Source organism: Acomys russatus, chromosome 16 (assembly GCF_903995435.1).
Source record: "Acomys russatus chromosome 16, mAcoRus1.1, whole genome shotgun sequence".
Classification (NCBI taxonomy): domain Eukaryota; kingdom Metazoa; phylum Chordata; class Mammalia; order Rodentia; family Muridae; genus Acomys; species Acomys russatus.
This window is the reverse complement of record NC_067152.1, coordinates 11,659,436-11,681,151: the sequence shown is the minus strand read 5'-3', so window position 1 is coordinate 11,681,151 and position 21,716 is coordinate 11,659,436. Positions and strand designations below refer to the sequence as shown.

The 21,716-nt window shown below is 49.9% G+C and overlaps 3 protein-coding genes across 6 annotated transcripts in view; all 3 read left to right on the top strand.

The window, feature by feature from the left end:
• Ggnbp2 (gametogenetin binding protein 2) overlaps positions 1 to 3,079 on the top strand; it is a 41,395-nt gene extending 38,316 nt beyond the window's left edge. For all 4 annotated transcript variants that reach the window (XM_051158177.1, XM_051158176.1, XM_051158175.1 and 1 more), the window contains 2 exons: positions 921 to 1,169; positions 2,308 to 3,079. In XM_051158177.1, the coding sequence (XP_051014134.1) occupies positions 921 to 1,169; positions 2,308 to 2,511 (453 nt within the window). In that variant the 3' untranslated portion in view covers positions 2,512 to 3,079. The remainder of the gene's footprint in view (positions 1 to 920; positions 1,170 to 2,307) is intronic.
• Positions 3,080 to 5,256: 2,177 nt separating this feature from the next.
• Dhrs11 (dehydrogenase/reductase 11) lies at positions 5,257 to 12,993 on the top strand. The gene is made up of 7 exons (XM_051158180.1): positions 5,257 to 5,652; positions 8,413 to 8,622; positions 10,889 to 10,983; positions 11,612 to 11,741; positions 12,335 to 12,427; positions 12,621 to 12,686; positions 12,788 to 12,993. Exons 1-7 carry the CDS (start codon positions 5,296 to 5,298, stop codon positions 12,827 to 12,829), a joined length of 993 nt encoding a protein of 330 aa, XP_051014137.1. The 5' UTR covers positions 5,257 to 5,295; the 3' UTR covers positions 12,830 to 12,993.
• A 1,567-nt stretch (positions 12,994 to 14,560) lies between these two features.
• Mrm1 (mitochondrial rRNA methyltransferase 1) lies at positions 14,561 to 20,240 on the top strand. The gene is given in 5 exon segments (XM_051158812.1): positions 14,561 to 15,382; positions 15,565 to 15,658; positions 19,553 to 19,685; positions 19,785 to 19,904; positions 20,086 to 20,240. Coding segments are annotated over 5 exon segments (1,269 nt in total). The 5' UTR covers positions 14,561 to 14,615.
• The last annotated feature ends 1,476 nt before the right edge of the window (positions 20,241 to 21,716 follow it).

The window sequence follows — 21,716 nt, the reverse complement described above, 5'->3', positions numbered from 1 at the left end:
CAACCTATGTTCCTTGAGTTAGCATGTACAGCGTAATTGATGGGGGCTTTTAAAGAATGAGTGTTTTAAGCTGTGGGGTGCTGGGTACACCTTTAATCCTGTCATGAGAGGCAGAGGCAGGCATTATTTCTGAATTTGAGGCTACCATGGTCTACAGAGTTGCAGGACAGCCAGGGCTACACAGGGAAACCCTGTCTCAAAAAAACAGTATAAAAGAATGAACATTTTGTTACATGTTCATTTTGTGGGTGTGCATATGGGAAAGGGAGTGTTTATTTGTCCAGAAGTTCAAATGAATCATAAGTCCGGTTAATAATCTTTTTACGGTATTTTATTGTTAATTTTTTCTTTAGATTTACTTATTTTATGTGTATCAATGTTTAACTTCATGTATGTCTGTGCACCCAATGCCTGCCTGGTGTCTGCAGAGGATAGATGAGAGTATAGGGTTCCTTGGGAATTGACATTAGGATGACTTGTTAACCACCATGTCTGGGAATTGAACCTGGGTCTTCTGCAGGTGCTCTGGGGTGCTGAGCCATCTTTCCAGGTTCAGTACTTTATAGTTTTAATTAGCTCTTTAATCTTGAGAAAATGACTAGTTTTTCTGTTTGTAAAATTGAAGACAGTAGCCTGTTTTAGGTTTTGTGAAGATGAAGTAAGATTATACAGCAGGTTAGCATAACATCTGCAACGGGGTGTCGTGTGCATATCAGCTGTGTTGCTGCTTGATATTACTTCTCCAGACTTCTCAAGCACTATACTGCAGAGTTTGGTTTGCTTTGGTTTTGGCTGTCTTGTCTGGATAGTCTAGACTTACCTGGAACTCTGTAGTCACCTGGGAATTTTTGTTACTTTAATAATAATTGCTATTGTTTTGCCCTTTCCCCCCCTTGGGAAATCTCTTGCCTTGGTTTCAGATCCAAAAACTTGGAAGCTGTATTACAGATCCAGGTAATCGAGAGACCTCAGGAAACACCATGCACACAGTGTTTCACCGTGACAAGACCAAAGATGCACATCCTGAGAATTGTTGTACCGCTGAGAAGGGTGGGCAGCCATTGCCTTGGTTTGAGCATAGGAAAAACGTACCACAGTTCACAGAACCTACAGAAATGTCATTTGGTCCTGACTCTGGAAAAGGTGCCAAGAGCTTAGTTGAACTTCTTGTAAGTAGTTCACGATATCTTACTCTGAATTGGGGATGTATTTGAAGGTTTGAGGTAGGAGCAGAGAGAGATCATGAAACGAAAGGTGACTTTATTTCTGTTCTTCCGCTCATGGCTTTTGTTCTGGAGCACATCATCTGTTCTTTGTCTTGAAGTTAGACCAGTCGGGAGTGGCCTCATGCCTAGGAATTGGCCTTCTTGAGTAACTGTAAGCAAATTTTACCGGTGGCAGTATAGTACCCACCCTTCTAGATCTGGAAAGAATATTGAATGACTGAATCTCAGTACCCAAAGGAAGAGGCAGAAGGGTCAAGAGTTTGGCTCATGCTCAGCCACAGAGAGAGTTTGAAGCCTTCCTGGCACGAGACCTTGTCTTAAGCTCCCATACTCCCTCCCCCAAAAGAAAACAATAAATAAAAAAACAAACCCTGCACTAAAGCTTGCATTCCAAGTTAATTCCTTCAAGTGTCATATGGGAGGAAAGTATGACTGGCCTCCGGAGAGCTGTAAATTGATACCACCTCCTGAGGCTTCAATTGAACTATCTTGGATGCCAGTGTCCCACTGCGTAGTGTGTGCTGAAGCATGAAAAGAGAAGAAAGGGAAGATTGTTAACCCTGTCATTATTTAAGCCTGGGTGGACTATGTCTTTTGGACTATTAAGGATTTTATTGTTGTTTGTTTTGCTTTTATGTATGTTATAAAATTTAATGGTGATTCTAATATAACATACTTTTTTAAGTTAAAAAAATTTATCTTTTACTTAATCTGTAGAGATAAAAGTTGCAGCATAGGACCAGTTAGAGAGAGGTCTGCTTATTTAAAGATTGGTGATTGGTTGCATCTATCTCTTAACTAGCCATTTTTAAAGGCAGAGGTGTATGGTGATAGTCAGGTAGGCTTACAGGTCTCTAGGGGATAATTGTATGATGGAGTGTTTCACACAAAGCTGAATTAGGTGTTTGTTCTCAGTAGTTTCTAAGATGGGTTGCATGGTGCTTATTCTGTAAGCATTCCAATTAGAGGTGGTTTGGCTGGGTAGAAACTAAAAGTTAGCTCACTCTAATTTGTAGTTGCCCCACCAAGCATAGCATTTTGTATTCTTTATCATGGTCTTAACTACTGCTTTAATTTGCAGGATGAGTCTGAATGTACTTCAGATGAGGAAATCTTTATCTCACAAGATGAAATACAGTCATTTATGGCTAATAACCAGTCTTTCTACAGCAATAGAGAACAATACCGACAGCATCTGAAGGAGAAATTTAATAAATACTGCCGCTTAAATGACCACAAGAGGCCCATTTGTAGTGGCTGGTTGACAACAGCTGGAGCAAATTAAATAAATAAAATAGCTCTGTCTTTCAATGAAACACTCAAGATGACTACTGCGCCTTCTCTTTTAAAAACTCTTAATTTAGTGACTTCTGGCAAAATTTTATCTTAAATCAATGTGATTCCTTGTTTTGGGAGATGGTGGAGGTAACCTCATTTGTTTGTTCTTTCTTCAGGCTTGTGTCTTTAGTTGCCTGGCTGCACAGGCCTGCCTATGATTTAAGCCATCTCTTCATTAAACATTTCTCTTCCTGTGAGACTTACTAAAGCAACTTAGTGGCAAAAGTAATGTTGTACTTACACCTCTGTACAGAAATGACAGTGAGCTCTGGATATATGGTTTACAGTAGACATCCACTTGCAAAGTGTCTGGACAAAATGTTAAAGGAAATGTGCAAAATTTAAAATAAAGAGTATTTATTAATACGCATAGTAGAATGTGGTGTACATGTTTCTACTCAATGTGGTGGTACTTTAGTGTTTGCACTTGTGAACTTTGTACTTGGGCACTGTTGATGGAGAAAGCCTGAAGAGCTAATGAGGATGGAGATGCAGATTGCTCGAGACAGAATCCTTTCTTTGATGAGACTTTACAACTGAGAAAAACAGTTTCTAGTCTTGTTCTTAATAAATGCCTTTAAACACTGGCTAGCATCTTCCTTTCCAATTCTCATCTGGAGAATTTCCGTGCTAGAAGTTCCCAAAGAGGTTCATAATGGCATAAAAGAATAAAAACAAAATGTGGGTAACTGATTGTCAAGGGCTGAAGACATTGTGGCTTGCGTGAAGTGCATACTCAACCTTGTTTGTTTCCTAACATGAACTCAGTACGGCTGTACAGTTCACTGCTGTCACAGCTGCCTGAGCACTGAAGGGAAAGATTCCCAGGAGTAGCACCTTGCTGCCATTTGTTAGGTCAGGTCAGTGATGGAGAGAAAACTTGTCTGTAAGATGCTTATGAGAACCTGAGTTCTACCAGAACACACCACAAATTGCCTAAGAAATGAGTCTGGGTAATGGAGGGTAAGACTAAAGGACTGAATTCGTTATACTATATGAAACTGTCAAAGAAGAAAAACCAGCTGGGTGGTGGCGGCACATGCCTTTAATCCAAGCACTCGGCATCCCTGGCTGCATGAGATAAAAACAATGGTTTTAATTATCGGCCTTGTGGCCATACGAAGGATAGCCAAATTGATACTTGTTGAGTTTTTTTATTTTCTTTTTACTTTTAATTGTGCATTGTTGTTTTTGATTTCCTGTATGTTTGTGTGAGGATGTTGGATCTACTGGAACTAGACCTATAGATAGTTGTGAGTTTCATGTAAGGTGCTAGAAATTAAATCCTCTGGAAAAGCAACCAGTACTCTTAACCTCTGAGCCATCTCTAGCCCCAAGTGATTCTACTTTTTTCTTTTAAAGTCAGCATCTCAGCCCACTGATTTCAAATGTATAGTTATGACTCAGCCTCCTGGTGCTGGGATTCCGGGACTGTATCTGCATGGCTGGTGTGCCTACCTCTGAGCTAGTGTCCATCTCCAGCTTTTATAAAGGATTGCACCACCACTGCCTGGCAACATCAGGCAGTTTTAAATTCTGAGTGGCCAGAGAATAAAGTGCGTCCTACTCTGAACAAAACTGATAACCCACTAATGGATAATGAAGTGAAAACAGTTGGGCATATTCCTGTCCTAGGACTGAGCTAGCTGGCGTTCACACCATCATACCTCTTTATGTGCCAGTATAGTTTCTACTTTCTTCCTGAAAAAAGGTCTCATGTTCCAGCTAGCCACGAACTCACGATGTAGTAAAGGGATGGCCTTGAGTTGATTCACCCTCTGTCTCCCAAGGAGTTGTGCTGCCAGGCACAGGCTCTGCATGTGTGAGGCCCTATGTTGTCTCCTGCATGAGAGAAAAAAGCGGAAAAACTTCCCCCATCTTACAGGGTGTAAATATGAAAAATAAGATGGCAAGTAGCAGATACATGGAGTAGTTTATTGTAGAAGCATGGAGAGAGCAGGAAAGGGGGAGGGACTCCCCAGAGAGAGAAGGGAGACTAGGTGGGTTTGTCCTTTTTTTATTTCCTGGGTAGGAGCACATCAAGTGGTGACGTCATAGGTTGCTAGGCTGCTTAGCAGCCTCGTGAAGCTGCCCATTTACTAACATGGAGTATATTATGCATGTTGTTTAAAGTGTGTAAATATGCCTGCCACATTGTATTCAAGTTGTCAGCTCTTGCTGCAATCATTGATGTACATCGTATGCGATCATGTAGGGCTGGGGTGGATGGATGCTGTCTAGGATAGTTGGAGACCTTGGGGCAGTACAATACTTGGGTTATTTTAATCATTTACTTCTTGGCTAGTAAGGCCAGAAGATCGGGAACTCTGTATAATATCCCTTCCTCAGGTCAGGTGCTCTTAAAGTCAGAGACACTTGAACTTTTCTGGACTGAATCCTTGCTTTCAGTCACCAGAGGTTTGGGAGGGCATTGGAGTAACCTTTAGGTCCCTCATCCTGGCCTCAAGCCTCTGATTGAACAAAGGAGGCCGTGAGTGGGTGCTTCCTCTTGCTCGTGGTTGAGGCTCTCCACTACAAAGGCAAGCGCTCACCAAGAAAACAAGACCACAGGCTGTCAGGCCCCCTGCCGCGCCGGTGGGTCCTGCCCGGAAACGCTGCGGTTTCCGCCTGCCACGGGAGGGACCGGCTCGCGCGGGGGCGTGGCCGGAAGGGGCGGCCCCGTGGCCGCTCAGGGCACAGGGCGGCGTGGCCGCTGCGGTCCCCCGGTGCGATGTGGCCCAGTACGGAGGTGCCGAGGGCGGAGCCCCTGCCGGAGGCCGGCCCGAAATGGGGTGGGTCTAGGCGCAACTCGGAGTTTGTCAGGGTTCAAGCGCCCGCCCCAACAGTGACCAGGGAGCGGCCGAGCCTCGGTGGCCCCCGAAGAAACTCCCTGATCCCAGTGCCTGGCTCACCGAGCGAGGTGGGCGGACGGCTCGGGACCATGGCCAGACCGGGCATGGAGCGGTGGCGCGACCGGCTGGCACTGGTGACGGGAGCCTCGGGGGGCATCGGCGCGGCCGTGGCCCGGGCATTAGTCCAGCAAGGACTTAAGGTAGTGGGTTGTGCCCGCACCGTTGGCAACATCGAGGTAAGGCACCGCTGAGCAGCGGGGACGCTCCGGGGGACGTCGTTCCCATCGGGTTGGGCTCTGAGTGGGGGAGGGGGAGTGGTTGGAACCAGACTGTGACCCTGCTCTCACCAGCCTGCTACCCTAGGGCCATTTGCAACGGCCTGAGGGCAGGAGTGATGGGTGTCCTTCTCTCTCAGTCCTATTTTTATGAAGAGCCATTCGCTCCAGATAGCTTATGCTTCAGTGTACCAAATTCCTGACCCTTGGCATTCTCCTCCTTTACCCCTGGCATCCTCTGCCCCTGTACTGGCAGGTGAAAGGGAAAGCCAGAGTTCGGAGGCTAGCTAGGCAGCCAGAGAGAAGGAAAGAACTGGCTAGCCTTAGTGCCTAGGTTCGTTTCCTCTTGTTCTCAGACCTCACCCAGACTACACCGGGTAAAGTGCTGGCCAACCAACAAGCAAAAAAGCTAGGCGCCTTGGGTGTTTGACCCTCGAGGGAAGGTGGAGTGAGGATGGAAGCTAACTCTCCTTTCAACTCCTGAGTTTCAGTTCATGTGCCATGGGCCTACATGGTGACCAGACTATTACAGATTCTTCTCTTTTTCCAATTCGTTTTCCTAGGTGAGACTGAATAGGTAAAGTAGGGGGCATTAGACATGAAAGTCTTGAGAAATCATAATATTACGGATCCAGAACTCCCTACTTTTTCTCTTAACATGCTTTTGGGGGTTCCAAGTGTTATGAGTGACATCAGCTCAGAAAAGATGAGGAGGAGATAGCCTTTGGGAGAAGACAAGAGAAAAATCCCATTATTTGCCTTGACAGGACCACCGGCGGGTGTGTGGGTTAGTCCTTACCTGCAGGCCTGGCTTCACCATGGCTCAAAGTCCTCTGGTAGAAAAGGGGTAAGGAGGCCTTGGGTGGAGGCAAATGGAGGTGTGCAGGAAGGAGGACTGTGCCCTCCCCAGCTACTGACCAAAGGTACGCTTTATAGCCTCTCAGATAATCCCAAGGTCACCGGGCTCTACCGTTGCCCCACTTTGCCCCTCCCCTTCCCTGGAGAAGCACAGGGCCCAGCCCCAGCTTTGGAGCCCAGAAGATTGAGGCCAGGGGTTGAACTACTGGATTCTCTGGGTTTGTTTTGTTCTGTTTTTAGTTTTGATTCCCTAGTTCCAAAGCCACTATTGCTCTCTCTTCCGCTACTCTACCCTCAGCTAGCCAGGAAAGGGGACCGCCAAGAGAACCTCCAAGGAGGTCATTCAACGCTGTGACGGCTCCAGGTCATTAAGGGAGGACTTTGCTGTGTGGGAACTGCCCTGATTTCAGCTAATTTTGGAGACTAGATGGAGATGGCAGAAGTGAGCAAGGAGAGGCAGTGACAGGAAGAATAACATTCTACACACACACACACACACACACACACACACACACACACCCTCTTCTGTTGGGGAGTTTTTAGGCTGGAGTGGGGTGAACTCCTGGGTTTCTTGTTCACTGTCTGTTTTTATGGATTGACTAATTCGCCGATATTAAACCTAAGTTTGGGGTTCTGGCATTCTATTGGGAGAAGTCCTCTTCCCTGAGGGGGTCATGAACAGTAAAATCAGCTGGATGGGCACTTCTGAGGCCCAGAAGGGTACAACTTTTGAGCTCACAGAAAGTTAGAGCAGGAAAGGGCCTGACCATAGCACGAGGGAGGCAGAGGGAGGCAGATCTCTGTGCGTTCAAGGCCACCTTGGTCTACATAACGAGTTCCAGGACAGCTAGGATTACGTAGAGAGAACCTGTCTCAAAAAAAAAAAAAAAAAAAAAAAAAGAAGTAGGAAAGAATTTATTTCGTCACCTGATCATGCCTTTTATTTCTAGCTTCACAGGGGAGGAGGAAGGGGCTCCAGGCCAGGGCAGTTGGCCAAATTGGCCTTCCTCTACTGGCAGTCTCCCCACCACCCCTCCCCTACACACTTAACAGAGTCACCTTCATAAGGCTCAAGTGCTCCAGTCACTTACTGGCCTCCCACAGCCTGCTTTCTTTCAACTTCTAAATGTCAGTTCCTCTGCACTCAGTGGCTCTTAGGGCTCTACAGTGAGCGCTGAGGACATGCAGAAGGAGTGCCTAGTGGCACATTGACTAGACTAAGGGGTAGGTGAGGAAAATTTGAGGCGGAGGTGGGGAGCACTAGGGGACTAGAGAGTCTGTCCTGACATCCTGACTACTCATACAGAGAAAGGAGACTGAGCGCCATTGAAAGCTATGTATAGGGTTCACCTTTCAGTTCTTTCTGCTTTTTGTGAAGAAGAGGTGTCAGTTCAGAGCCCAGCCCTTCTGGGAGGGACTGGCTGAAGCTAAAGGGAACTGGGGCCCTGGGGTAACCAGCTCAGCATCTCTTGGCACTAGTGGAAAGATGATGCGGGTACAGAGGTAGATACAGATTTGCTTCCAGGTATTGGGGAGGAAGCAGAAGAGAAATCTCCCTTTGTTCCCAGGACACCCGCCCACTTCTTTCTCCCTAGCACTGAAGACTTGGATGTATATGTGAGATTCCTTCCTGGGTCTGCACAATTGTTCCTCTCCTTACTCAGGGAGTGTCTCCAACCCCTTGGACTTTGACCAAACAAACCAAGCTTTGGGGATGGGCAGATCCTGCCTCTCATGTGGCCAGAAGGTAGTGGCCACTGGAGAGTTCTGCTGCGTAGTGACCTGGGAGGGAAGGCTGACTCTGGGTGAGGAGGAATGGGAGTGAGCAGCTCACCCCAGTTAGACCTCTGTTGGGTTTCATAGGAGCTGGCTGCTGAATGTAAGAGTGCAGGCTATCCCGGGACTTTGATCCCCTACAGATGTGACCTGTCAAACGAAGAGGACATCCTCTCCATGTTCTCAGCTGTCCGCTCTCAGCACAGTGGCGTGGATATCTGCATCAACAATGCTGGCATGGCCCGGCCGGACACCCTGCTCTCCGGCAGCACCAGCGGTTGGAAGGAAATGTTTAATGTAAGGGTTCCAGAACTGAGGCAGGAGGTTGGGTGGGTTACTTACCAGGCAGAGGACTCCTGGGGACAGGATACCAGTAAGAGGGAGTTTAAGTTTCCCACTGGGCATTTTTGATTTTCCACACACTACTTTTGTTTGTTTTTGTTTCTTGTTTTGTTTTGTTTTTTCGAGACAGGGTTTCTCTGTGTAGCCTTGGCTGTCCTGGACTCACTTTGTAGACCAGGCTGGCCTCGAACTCATAGAGATCCGCTTGCCTTCTGCCTCCCCCAGTGCTGGGATTACAGGTGTGCACTACCACTCGTTACTTGTACTACAAGGCACAAGGATAGTGAGTGGATAAACATCCTCTCAGCCCCTGACAGTCCTTAAACGTTAGACCGGTTGTCATGGAAGAAAGATCGCAGCGGAGAGAGCTATAGTTTATTGAATGTCCCTGCCCATGCTGGGTACCTGGGAACTCCGTCTTAGGGGAAGAAAGGGAATAGAGATGAGAGAAGTCATCTTTGCACCCAGCCCTGCTGTCACTGTGCGCTCAGGCAAGTTCAGGGAAACTTCTGAGCTTCAGTCTTGTCACATACGATTGGATTGAGCACACCTAAGTGATCAATGTCACAAACTCCACTGTCTCTGGGTATGGTCGCAGAGTGTGGGAGAGCACATGGCCTTGTAAGGGGTAGCCCCTGCTCAAATCCAGGTTAGTTACTCCGCTGTAGGATGGGTAGATCTTTGATTTCTTTTAGAGAAATGGGGAGTCTGTAGTATGCTTCAGAGTGTCTACAGGCCAGGGGCAGATGAGATGGCTCCGTGGGTGAAGGTTCTTACCTTTTAAGACCCATACGGTTAGAAGAGAGTCAACTCCCACAAGTTGTCCTCTGACCTCCACGTTAGCACTGTGGCACACACACGCGCGTGCACCTACCCACCCACACAGTACAGAAATGTAATAATAGCCTTGAGAACATGTTTCCAACTTCTGGGCTGGGTTGTGGGGTGGCATGAGGGCAGTAGGTTGAGACCCCTTTGGTGGGGCCACTGAATGACTCTTTCTAAGACCATTGGAAAACAGGTAATTTCCGCTTTGATTCACAATAGTAGCAAAATTAGAGTTATGCGGTAGCAGTGAAAATAATAGTGGGGCTCACCACACTATTAAAGGGTCTCAGCATTAGGAAGGTGGCGAGCCACCGCTTTAGGGTGTGACAGTGTTTGAGAGGCTGAGAGCAATGTCACAGCTCTCTTTATCTGCTGTCAGGAGGTTAGTATTAGTTGGTATTTGGAAGTGAAACTGATCAAGAATGAAGCCTTGTCCTCTGGGAGATCGGAATTCTAGCCCTCATGAGGAGCCCCGTGCCTCTACCTGGACCTCAACTTGCCCACCCGTAAAATGAGGGACTCCTAAGTCCCCAAGGCCCCTTGGTCTTGAATATCTCCTAAGTCCGTTAGCCCCATCCTAGTAGGCCCCAGACCTAGGAGGCTCGTTTGTCCTCTGTATGCCCCACAATTCCACCCTGTTAAGAGGACCAGAAACAGGCTGAGCCCTTTCTGCATCCTAGTCCGCTGCTTCCAACAAGCACTGAGGTGGGTTTTCACTGAGGGCATTCTGTCCCGGTGCCTGGGTGACACCTGATCAAGTAAATCAGCTAATCTGCCAGCTGTCCCTTTCCTCTAGAGAGGAGGCGGGCGGGCTGGAGGACCCGATGAAGGCTTTATCTCTGTTGTCTTCTCTGGCAAGGCTAATGGGTGGAGCAGACAGCAAACAGACTGGTCATTGCAGATAGCTCCCTAGAGCTGTCCTCTATGAAGGGTGGGGACGTGAAGTCAACTGTGCCAGGAGTGGCAAGTGACCCCACCCTCAGAAGATTCCCCACACCTGGGCTTGTTGCCAGGGTACAGGTTAAAGGCAGGTGTGTGGGCCTCTTCCACACATGATGGGCGGGGATTACAAGGAGGCAGTGTGGCTCAGGAGGGCAGGGAGAGAGGGGCTGGGGTGTGTGTGTGCGCGTGCATGCGTGTGTAGAAAGATTTAGGCCATTTCAGGGGGGTTTTCAATCTGATGACTGCATTCCTGAGGCAGAGGTCTGACAGTGACAGTGTCCTTGGTGGGAGGCTCATCCTTAGGGGGGACTCAGCCTCTGCTGTCAGCTGAGGATGGCGGCTGTGAGGAGCACTTCCCCCACCCCTACCCCACCCCCGGTGCTCTGCAGCTCCATCAACCTGCTCACTGGGCCTGAGCGGGAGACACTCCATTGCCCTCCCTGGCCCACAGGTGAATGTGCTGGCCCTCAGCATCTGTACTCGGGAAGCTTACCAGTCCATGAAGGAGCGGAATGTGGACGACGGGCACATCATTAACATCAACAGGTGAGGCCAGGCGATTGACCTCCGAGTTAGGCCACCCTTCAGACAGTGACCTATCTGTCGCAGCTCACTCAGCCTCCAGGTGGCCATTTCTTCGGTAGTAAAATTAGGGATTTAATATCGAAGTGGCATGATTCTGACAAAGGGATGTGCCCGCTTCTGGTTGTCAAGAGTGGGCAGCTCAGCCTCTGCCTGGGAACCTTTGTTCCGTTGTGCCATTGTGCCTTTTCCTTGGGCCCTGGGATCACCCAACCATGTGGTACAAAGAGACTGCACAGGCTCTACCATAGGAGAGCCCATTGTCTGTTGGGGGCGTGGTCTGCACCAGCCCCAGAGATGACACCTGTCAATGAGCACACAGACAACATGGTGAGGCTTAGGTCAACCTGTCCGACTGCAGGAGTGAGAGCGTAGTCAGCAGGACAGTTTCAAGGCAAAGCAGGTCTCAGGAGCTGTGTGAACAAGAAGACTAGATTCATTCAGTGGACTGCAGGGGCAACCATCAGAGTCCCCCGGCAACAAGGCTTCCCTGTTGGCTTCTGGGTAATGAGGCTGACCAGGCTAACAGGAGCATTGCCAGTGTCTGTGGAACTTTACCCTCTCCTCTCTCCCCTTCCCTTCTTCCACCCAGCATGTGTGGCCACCGAGTCCCACCCCAGTCTGTGATCCATTTCTATAGTGCGACTAAGTATGCCGTCACTGCATTGACAGAGGGACTAAGGCAAGAGCTGCTGGAGGCCCAGACCCATATCCGGGCCACGGTGAGGCTGTGGTCTAGCCCTGGTGGGAATGATGTGGGCCCAGCCCTCCCGCCTGCACATGCCCTGGAAGACCTGCTGATAGCCCCTGGGCTCAACAGTGCACAAGTCCTGGGCGCTGCTGCTCCTTGCAGGGACAGTTGTCTCCCTTCTCTCACCCCAAAGCCAAGGGTCAGACTTAACACTTTGAGTGGGGAGAGGGCCAACTTGAGTAGTGAGACTGAGGGAAGTCACACACAGTGACTGGATACTGGCACTCTGGGCTCTCCCCTGGAAGACTGGGTAACTCCCTGCCTGAACCTCCTCCCTAAGCCGCCTCAGTCTTCACATTTATGAAATGGAATGAGGCTTGAAGGAACACCGCTTTAAACAGCATTAAGCAAACACATAGGAAGGGCACTGCGTGCAAGCACAGGGTATGGTGGGAGTTGCCAGCCGGAACTCTCAATGGTGGCTTTGGAAGGAGGAGGACAGTTGAGGACACGAGGCAGCCGTCAGTGTGAAGAGGGAGCCCTGCAGGCCTCTATCCTTTCTCCTCAACCTCCTCAAGGCCTGATACAAAGCTCAGGCTGAAAAGGACCTCTCTGTTGGCCCAGTGTATCTCTCCAGGCTTGGTGGAGACACAGTTTGCCTTCAAACTCCATGACAAGGACCCTGAGCAAGCAGCTGCCACCTATGAACACATAAAGGTGGGGCCTCCTTCTGGGCCTAGTAATGCCACAGTCCGGAAGTACCCTTGGACTGTACCCTCTGCCTAGCTCGTTACTCCTGGAGGGTTGGGGTGGGGACCAGGGTGTTAAGAGAGTCCCTTAGAGCTGGGAAGGAACTTGGAAGAGCTCTGCCCTTGTCTCAATGCACACCCTCCCCTCCCTGCACTCTCAGTGTCTCAAACCAGAGGATGTGGCTGAGGCTGTCCTCTACGTCCTCAGCACCCCCCCACACGTTCAGGTGAGTCTTGTCTTAAGGGTCTACTCACACCGTGGTGTCCAGATGTGGGCAGCAGGGGATCCCTAGGGGGGTGGCTGCCACAACCCTTCTGCCTTCCACAGGTCGGAGACATCCAGATGAGGCCCACAGAGCAGGTGACCTAGTGTTCTGTGGGGAGCTCCTACCTTCCCCACCCTCCGTGGCTTGCCTCCTGCCTCTGGATTTTAGGTGTTGATTTCTGGACCCCGGATCTTACTTTCTGTATCCACCCCCTCTAAGGGATAGAAAATTTCATCCGATTATTCCCATTACAAATGTGAAAACAAAAAAACAAAAACAGGCTGGGGAGAAGGTATAGTCAGGAGTCCCCCTCTTGGGGCCCCTTAGCCTTTGTTCTCCTCAGCCTCTTCCTTGGGATGTGGGGGGGGGGCACTGTTCTATCTTCTTGTACCCTGTCCCCTGCCTCCTAGGGTTGGAGTAGCAGAGACAGGACCTCCAGACTCCCTTTCCCGACTCCCCACCCCTCCAGCCCAATTTTGGCTCTTACCGTGGGGTTGTCACTGCACTCTGACTGAGACTAACAGAATATCAGGGTCTGCTTCCTAGTACATTTCATTGCAACAATTAAAGAGAAACATTGCAACCTGCTCTGGCTTCCGAGGTGTCTTTCAGTTTTCCCCCCTTTTTGATAATCAGTATTGTTGTGTCTCAGAATTACTTCCAGGTAAGTGGGGAGGTGGGTAGATTTGGAACATCACTTCCGGAGTGGGAGTAGGAGAAGGTTGGTGCAGGCCAACCAAGGATACATATGTCTCAAAAAACAAAAACAAGGTGGCTCCTGCTTCCTCGTCATCCTACTGTGTATGGACATAGGCCGTCAAAAAAAAAAAAAAAAAAAAAAAACAAAAAACAAAAACAAAACAAACAAACAACCGTATTTGGGGCTGGAGAGATGGCTCAGAGGTTAAGAACACTGTCAGTTCTTCCAAAGGTCCTGAGTTTAATTCCCAGCAACCACATGGCAGCTCACAGCCACCTATAATGAGATCCGGTGCCCTTGTCTGGTGTGTAGTACATATTCAGGCAGAATACTGTATAAATAATTTAAAAAACATATTAGTAAACAAATAAGAGGGCTGGAAAGATGGTTCAGTGGCTAAGAATACAAATCGGGCTGCTCTTTACAGACGACCCCAAGTTTGATTCCCAGAACCCACCTGGTGACTCTCAGGGAGCCCCAGATCCTCTTTGTTCTCCTCGGGCACCAGGCATACGTGTGATGCACAGTCATACAGTACACGCCCCCTCCAACATCATGTAAAAATAAATTGGAGCCAGGCACAGTGGTGTACACTTTTTTTTTTTTTTGGAGACAGGGTGACAGGGTTTCTCTGTGTAGCCTTGGCTGTCCTGGACTTGTAGACTTGCATTTGTAGACCAGGCTGGCCTCAAACTCACAGAGTTTATTCCCGTAGTACTGGGAATAAACCACACAAACCACCATGCCCCTTTTGCGGTGTACACCTTTAATCCCAAACACTTGAGAAGCGGAAGCAGATCTCTGTGAATTTGAGGCCAGCATGGATTACACAAGTTTCAGGCCGTTGATGTGGGCTACTTCGTGAGACACTGCTTTAAAGGGCCGGGGGTAGGGGTGAGGAAGTGAGCAAAGGAGTCCCAACATCATGGGCCGAGGGCATCAGTTGTTTGTCAGCAGGAACACGGGCTTTTTCTCTTCAGTTGCCCGGAGATCACTGGGGCTTTGCTGGCTGGTGCTGAGGCTCTCACAGGACGATGTGCCTGGATGTGGGGAGGAAGGCACCAAGACTGACTTGACTGAACAGGTCTTTTTAGGTGGTGGCTATTCCAGCTCAGGGTCAACACTGCTCGACTGCGTCAGTGCGAGTAGTGCGAGCCATTCCTGTAGGGAGTGCTCTGGAGAGTTGGTTGATGCCAAGCACGCGTGTACGTCATCGTACAGGGGGCGGGGCCTTCAGAACCCGGAAGCTGGAGACCCACGTGGGAGTCTGGGAGGCGGCTGCCTTGGCTCCGGTGTCAGGTTATGGGCCGTCTTTGAGCGGGGACTTGGAGCAATTTATCCTGCGTGAGGTGACGAGGTGTAGGCGGCCAACGCGTCCTTTCCACCCGTCTGTTAGTGGAGTCCCGGGCACTACGGGAGCTATGCGATCCCTGTGGACGGTCAGATGTTTCGGTCGCCCGATTGCCCGCCATTTCTCCCCGGTGGCGCGGCGCGGGGAGCGGCCTGGCGGGGAGGAGCTGAGCCGCCTGATTCTAGATGACCTGGCGCCGACTCAGCGGCTGGAACGTCTGTTTGGCCTGTCCCCGTGCCTCCTGGCCCTGCGGGCCGCCCGCCGGCACGTGGCCCGGCTCCTGCTCCAGGCCGGTAAGGCTGGGCTGCAGGGAGAGCGGGCCGAGTTGCTCCGGGTGGCCGAGGCTCGGGGCATCCCTGTCCTGAGGCCCAGGAGGCAGAAACTGGACGCCTTGTGCGGCTATCAGGTGCACCAGGGCGTCTGCATGGAGGTGAGCTCTCTGCGGCCCCTGTCTTGCGATGAGGCTGCAGAGGCGAGCCCAGACAACGACCCTCAGCAGCTGTGGCTCGTCCTTGAGGGGCTCCAGGATCCCCGGAATCTTGGGGCTGTGCTGCGCTCCGCTCACTTCCTCGGAGTAGACAGAGTCATCACCAGCAGGAGAAACAGGCACGGAAGTCACTCAATTACCTTTGCGCCCAGTCTGGAGGCGGAGCCAAGTTCCTAAGCACCTTGGGAGAATCCCTCCGGGTGGACGGAGTTCTCACCCCTAATCTCTTGGGAGGCCGGGGATGTGTAGGGCGCGGGGCTAGAGATTTCCGGGTTTAACACATCATTGGGGACCTTTGCAGCTGCCCTCTTACTCCAGTAGTCAGCAAAGCCAGCGCCGGGGCTGTGGAGGTGATGGACGTGTTCGCCACTCCTGACCTGGCCGGTTTTTTGCAGGTAATATGGGACTAGAGGGGAAGAGGAGGCGGTGTCATTAGTGAAGCTCGGCCTCTTAAAGCCACCCCCAGCTGGCAGTGGATGGGGGTGGGTGGAAGGAGAAAGGGGCCTTCTAAGCCCCACTGGGAAGGATCCTGGGTCTTTAAAATCAGATAGAGCATCGTCTGAAGTTAGGGATTTCCTTTCCTCATTTCCTTTACCACACGCCTTGGCTCAACTTGAGAGAGATTTTGAGCAAGGCTTTGTTAGGAGGCAAGTTTTAGCGTTCTTCAGCTGTGTTTTCCTGGATTGACACTAGGGGGCAGCATTGCCTCGCATTTGGCAGCCTTCCAACCCGTTTCCCCCATCCCCCACCCCACCCCGCGGTGAGATAGGCCGAAGAAAGCTGCGTAATAAACTTACATTCAAGCCACGTGTCTAATTTCAGATTTTCTAGTAACCACACTGAAACGTAAAAAGAGCCAGGTGTGATAACTCGTATCTATACTCCCAGTTCTTAGGAGGTGGAGACAGGAAAAACCCATTCATTTCAAGGCCAGCCTGGGCTACATGAGACCCAGTCTCAAAAGGCAAAATAACAACAAAACACCAGAAGAGAAACATAATCTTATTCAATATATCCAGAATAATATCATTAAGACATACATTTTAAATGTTAATTAAAAAAAAATTGAGACAGTGTTTTGTTGTGTAGCCCAGGCTGGCCTAAGAGCAACAGAAATCCCCCTGCTTTGGACTCTTAAATAGGTATGTGCCACCATGTTCAGCTTAAGTCTCATTTAAAAATGCTTATATATAATACATCTTAATCTGGACTAGCCATATGTCAATCTTTAATAGGCTTATCAGAGAGATGGCTTAACAGTTAAGAGCACTGCCTGCTCTCCCAGAGGATCCAGACTTGACTCCCAGCACCAACATGGTGGCTTACAACTATCTGTAACTCCAGTTTCAGAGGATCTAGTGCCCTCTTTTGGCCTCCAGAGGCACCATGTACATAAATGCATGTACATACATGCAGATAAACCCTCGTACATGTAAAGTAAAAAAAAAAGTTAAAACCTTAAGGATGTAGTTCATCTGAGGAACTGAGCCAAGCCTGGTGGGAAATGGAATTCACCCTTCTTTCTTTTCATCCCTGCTAAAACAAAAACACGCTGCAGAGTGCACCGGTAAGCCTCACTCATCACACTGGCCACTTCCTGCCAGCAGCAGGGGCCACAGTGTGGTTCTCTCTTGTCACTGTGGAAGAGCCAGAGATAGCATCAGCCAGCCTGGTTCCACACCCCCTTCCTGCCTACCAAGGACGGCTCCAGCAATGCCAGCTCCTCTCCAGCAAGTGCCTTCCTGTTTTCTCCGTCCCTCGCCAGTCAGATTCTAGCCCTCAGGCCACAGCGTCTGGCACAGATGGCCTATCCCACTTCATTCCTCACCCTGGTTTCAGTGCTAGGAATCAAAGTCAGCTTCTGCCATGAGACGGGTGCTGCCACGGAGCCACACCCTTAGCCCGCTCTCCCCTACCACCACCACCCCTGCATGCCTCAGGCCTTCCCTTTGCCTCTCTGGGCACCCTCCTGAGGGCATCTCTGGTGAGTTCTCAAGCGCATGACCTCCAAACACCGTTGTGTCCCAAGTCTCAGTCTTTGAATCTCTTGTGGGGTGTTTTTGTTTGTTTGGTTGGTTTTGTGTTTTCCAAGACAGGGTTTCTCTATGTAGCCATGGCTGCCTTGGAACTCTATCTGTAGACCAGGCTGGCCTTGAACTCACAAGAGATTCACCTGCCTCTCTCTCCCAGAGTGTTTGGATTAAAGGCATGCACCCCTGCCCAGCTCTTGGATCTCTTTTCTATGAAAATCGGCCTGGTGCTTTTTTCCCTAATCTTGTTTCATGGCTTATTTATTCCCTGTTTTAGCTGTTTGAGAGAGTGGTTGGCTATATAGCCCAGGCTAGTCTCAAGTTCATGATCCTCCTGCCCCAGCCTCTCAGGTTCTTGCTGTGTGTGTATGTATACACAGACATGTATACCTCTGTGTGTGTGTGTGTGTGCACATGCTCAAGCATACATGTGCCACACTGTGTATGTGGCGGTCAGAGAACAACTGTTGAGTTGGTTCTTTCTTGCTATGTGGGCTCAGGTGTGGTAGCCAGTGCCCTTCACGCACTGAGCCCTCTTGAGGCTTAAGCTCCCTCATGTATTTGGTTGTTTATGCTTTTTGTTTTTTAAAGATTTATTTATTTATTAAGCATACAGTTTTTTGCTTGCATGTACACCTGCACACCAGAAGCAGGCCGTAGATCACATTATAGATGGCTGTGAGCCACCATGCGGTTGCTGGGAATTGAACTCAGGACCTTTGGAAGAGCAGGCAGTGCTCTTAACCCCTGAGCCATCTCTCCCTCCAGCCCTGTTTATGCTTTTTTGAGACAGGATTTCTCTGTGTATTATTGGCTGTCCTGGAGCTTGTGTAGACCAGGCTGGCTTTGAATTCATGGAAGTCCACCTGCCCCTGCCTTCTGAGTGCTGGGATTACAGGTGTGCACCACCACTGTCCAGCTTAAACACTCACCCTTATTTGGCCAACTCTCGACCCCACCGCTCGCTGCGACTGCTCCAGGTCTCCCCTCTGCTCTTGCAGTGGCCTTTCAAACGCCCCATTCCCAGAGCTGGCTGCCTGTTCTAGGCCTATTCAGCTTAGTTGTCCAGCCCACAAATTATCTTTGACTTCTTATTCTCACAGCTTTATCCCCGAATCCTTTTGCCCTTTTCTTGGAGTTATTGCTATACCATCCCCATTTCCCACCATTTCCTCTGCTACTCTAGTCTGGGTTCCCATCTCCCTGGACTGGAGTTTGGGCCTCCAGATGGCAAGCACAGTCAACGATTAAGAGCCACGCCAGACTGTGTTACTTCTTTGTTCATACACAGCCTTTCACAGCACCAGGTCTAGTGGCACATACTTGTAATCCCAGTCTTTTTTCTTTTTTTTTTTTCTCGAGACAGGGCTTCTCTGTGTTGCCAGGCTGGCCTTGAATTTACAGCGATCCGCCTGCCTCTGCCTCCCGAGTGCTGGGATTAAAGGTGTGCGCCACCACGCCTGATTTGTAATCCCAGTCTTGAGAGACTGAGACAGGAAGATTACCATGGGCTCAAGGCCAGCTTGAGGCTCATAATGCACTCATATCTTTCTTTCTTTCTTTCTTTTTTAAAGATTTATTTACTTTTTTACGTTTGTATATGAGTACTTTATCTGTATGTACACCTGCAGGCCAGAAGAGGGCATCAGATCCCAGTATAGATGGTTGTGAGCCACCATGTGGTTCCTGAGAATTGAACTCGGGACTTCTGGGAGAGCAGCCAGTGCTCTTTAACAGCTGATTCATCTTTCCAGCCCCATGAGCTCATATCTTAAAAACCAAAACGAAGTAAGACCTTTCAAAGCTTTTATTATCAGTATAAAAGCCATTTCCAGTGGCCGTCGGGCCCTTTCCCTATGCGGCCCTTGTCCAGTTTCTTTGACTTTCCCACTGGCCAATTTACCATTCCTCACATATGACGGGTAGGCGGGGCAGATCTCCCTGCCTAGAACCTTCTCCCCCCACCCCACTGTCTACAAAATACCCAGTTATCTTCAGATCTGCTCTCTGTTGTCGTCACTGTAGAGGGGACCTCTACCACCACCCTGCCACACAGCTGGGATTTTAGCCTGTAATGTTCTTAGCCCCATCCGCAGTTGCTGGTGCAGAGCCTGGCCAGGTGGAGGTCCTGACTGACTTCCTGGCTAAGTTGAAGGCATCTCTCAATGAATGTGTGAGTGCAGGGCTGGGCTCCTCCTTGGCCATGGCCCTGGTGAAGACTGGGTGAAGCAGGACGTGCTGTTTTCTTCCTTCTTTCAGGTCAAGGCCAAGCAGGGCTGGCTCGTGGTGGGCACGGTGGGCTGCCCAGGGCCTGAGATCTCCCAATCTTCCAAGGTCCCTGTCACTAGCTGCTTAGAGTTTGTCTGGGACCGGCCTACTCTCCTTGTGCTGGGTAAGTAGGCCATACCTGCTTTTATGCTTGCAGATGTCTTATTTTCTGAGCATGTGGACACCTGGCTGGGGCTCCCTAACACTATCCCATGCCCTGCAGGCAACGAGGGCTCTGGTCTGTCCCAGGAGGTTCTTGCCTCCTGTCAGCTGCTCCTCACTATTCTGCCCAGGCGCCAGCTGCCTCCGGGTCTTGAGTCCTTGAATGTCTCTGTGGCCACAGGTGAGTCTACACCTCCCCTCACGCCCAGCCACGTGTGGAAGTGGCTTCTCTCTCCTCTCATTTTCTGACTGATGTATCCTGAACAAGCTGCTTTCTCTGTGCCTTGCTTGCTCTATGTACAAAACAGGTGTGTCCTGCAATTGTCATAGTCCTCTCCATCTCCCCCCCCCACACACTTTAGGAATTCTCCTACACTCCATTTGCAGCCAGAAGGAGAGAGGGCGACTTCTCCAAGACTCTTGAGAACCCTTGGCCACGCCTGAAGGACTCAAAGAGGCCCAGTACCCAGGACTGCCATGGTGGTCAGAGAAACAGGCCAAATGTGGGTCGACATAGACTGACCGAGATGCACATTCGTGGGAGTCGGCATGAGTGAGTCACAGGTCCATCAGGCTTGGATGTGCTGAGCTCTCTGCCTGTGAAAGCCTTGTTTCCTGGCTGCAGTCAGTGAGGCTTGGAGACTTTGTTGAGGCCAAAGAAAGTTTGATTTTTCAGTTGGAAATGGCAGTCTGTTCTTTTCCAGGATGGGTTAGGACAGATCTGTCCTGGATCCTGCTAGAAGTCAAGAGACTGTCTGTGCACGTGAAGGAATCGAGCAGTCCAGTGCAGGCAGGGTGGCATGTGAGGATGTAGAGGGAGGCTGAGTGGACAGATGCACACCCCTACCCTTCATGGTGATGAGGACGAATGAAACACATCCAGTGAGCCCTTAACAACTGAGCTGTCCTGCCCAGTCTCTCCATTAGGTGGCAGTCTTGCTCTTTGCACCATAGTTTTGCAGCCACTTGAAGGGGGACCCTGTCTGTCCTAGCTGCCGGGTTGGAGACAGGGTAAATAGCAAACATGGAGGGAACCAAGCCCTTACCTTTGAGTCTGAGAGGCTGTGAAGTCAGGGTCACTGTTGTACAACCTTACTAGGCTTGGTCCCCTACTCCAAGGTCCCACAAGTGGATCAGAAGTGATAGTTCCAAACAGTGGTCTCACTCTGGGCTGCATGTTGGAGCACCCAATAAACTTTAAAGAAACAAGCCCAGCACAGCAGCCACTGTATGGTGCTGGGAGGGGCAGGCCCATCCTGGGCAGTAGGATTTTTAAAATTTTTATTCTTTGAGACAGGGTTTCATTAGCTGAGATGACCTTGAACTTTTTGATCCTCCTGCCTCCACCTCCCAAGTGCGGAAATTCCAGATACACCACACTACGCCCAATTTATAAGTTGCTGGGCATAGATCCCAGGGCTTTGTGCAAGCTGGCCAGGCACTCTGCCAACTGAGCTACACTTGAGCCCCGAGGCTGGCTAAGCCTTTGCTATAGGAACATGGTGAAGTATACCCACTAGTTGCCAGGAGGTCTGTACCCCATCTCCCGTCATGAAACAGACACTGTCTCCACCCATGACTGGATCGTCTCAGACAGCCCTGAGCATGGGATTGGGGGGACAGAAACCCCTGGATTGTAATCCTGGTTGCTGTGAGCCTCGGGACAAGTTGCCTTCACACCTTCTTTATATCAGAGGAGGACATAAAGAACCCCAGGAGCTTGGTACCCCACTTGTGGGAGGTGCTCAGTGAATAGTACCTCCTTCCTCTCCTCGGAGTGGAGCCGAGGATCCCAACAGCTGTGCATGTGTAGTTAAAAAAAAAAAAAAAAAAAAAATTGAATTTGTTTGCAAAAGGCTAGAGTGCTTACTTTTCTTGTTGCTGTTTAAGAAATCTCTTAACAAAAGCACCTAAAGGGAGAGTTTATTTTGGCTCCACACACAGTGAGCGTGAGTTGTCCCCCTCAGGCCTCTCTGGAGCACAGCCGTGCCCC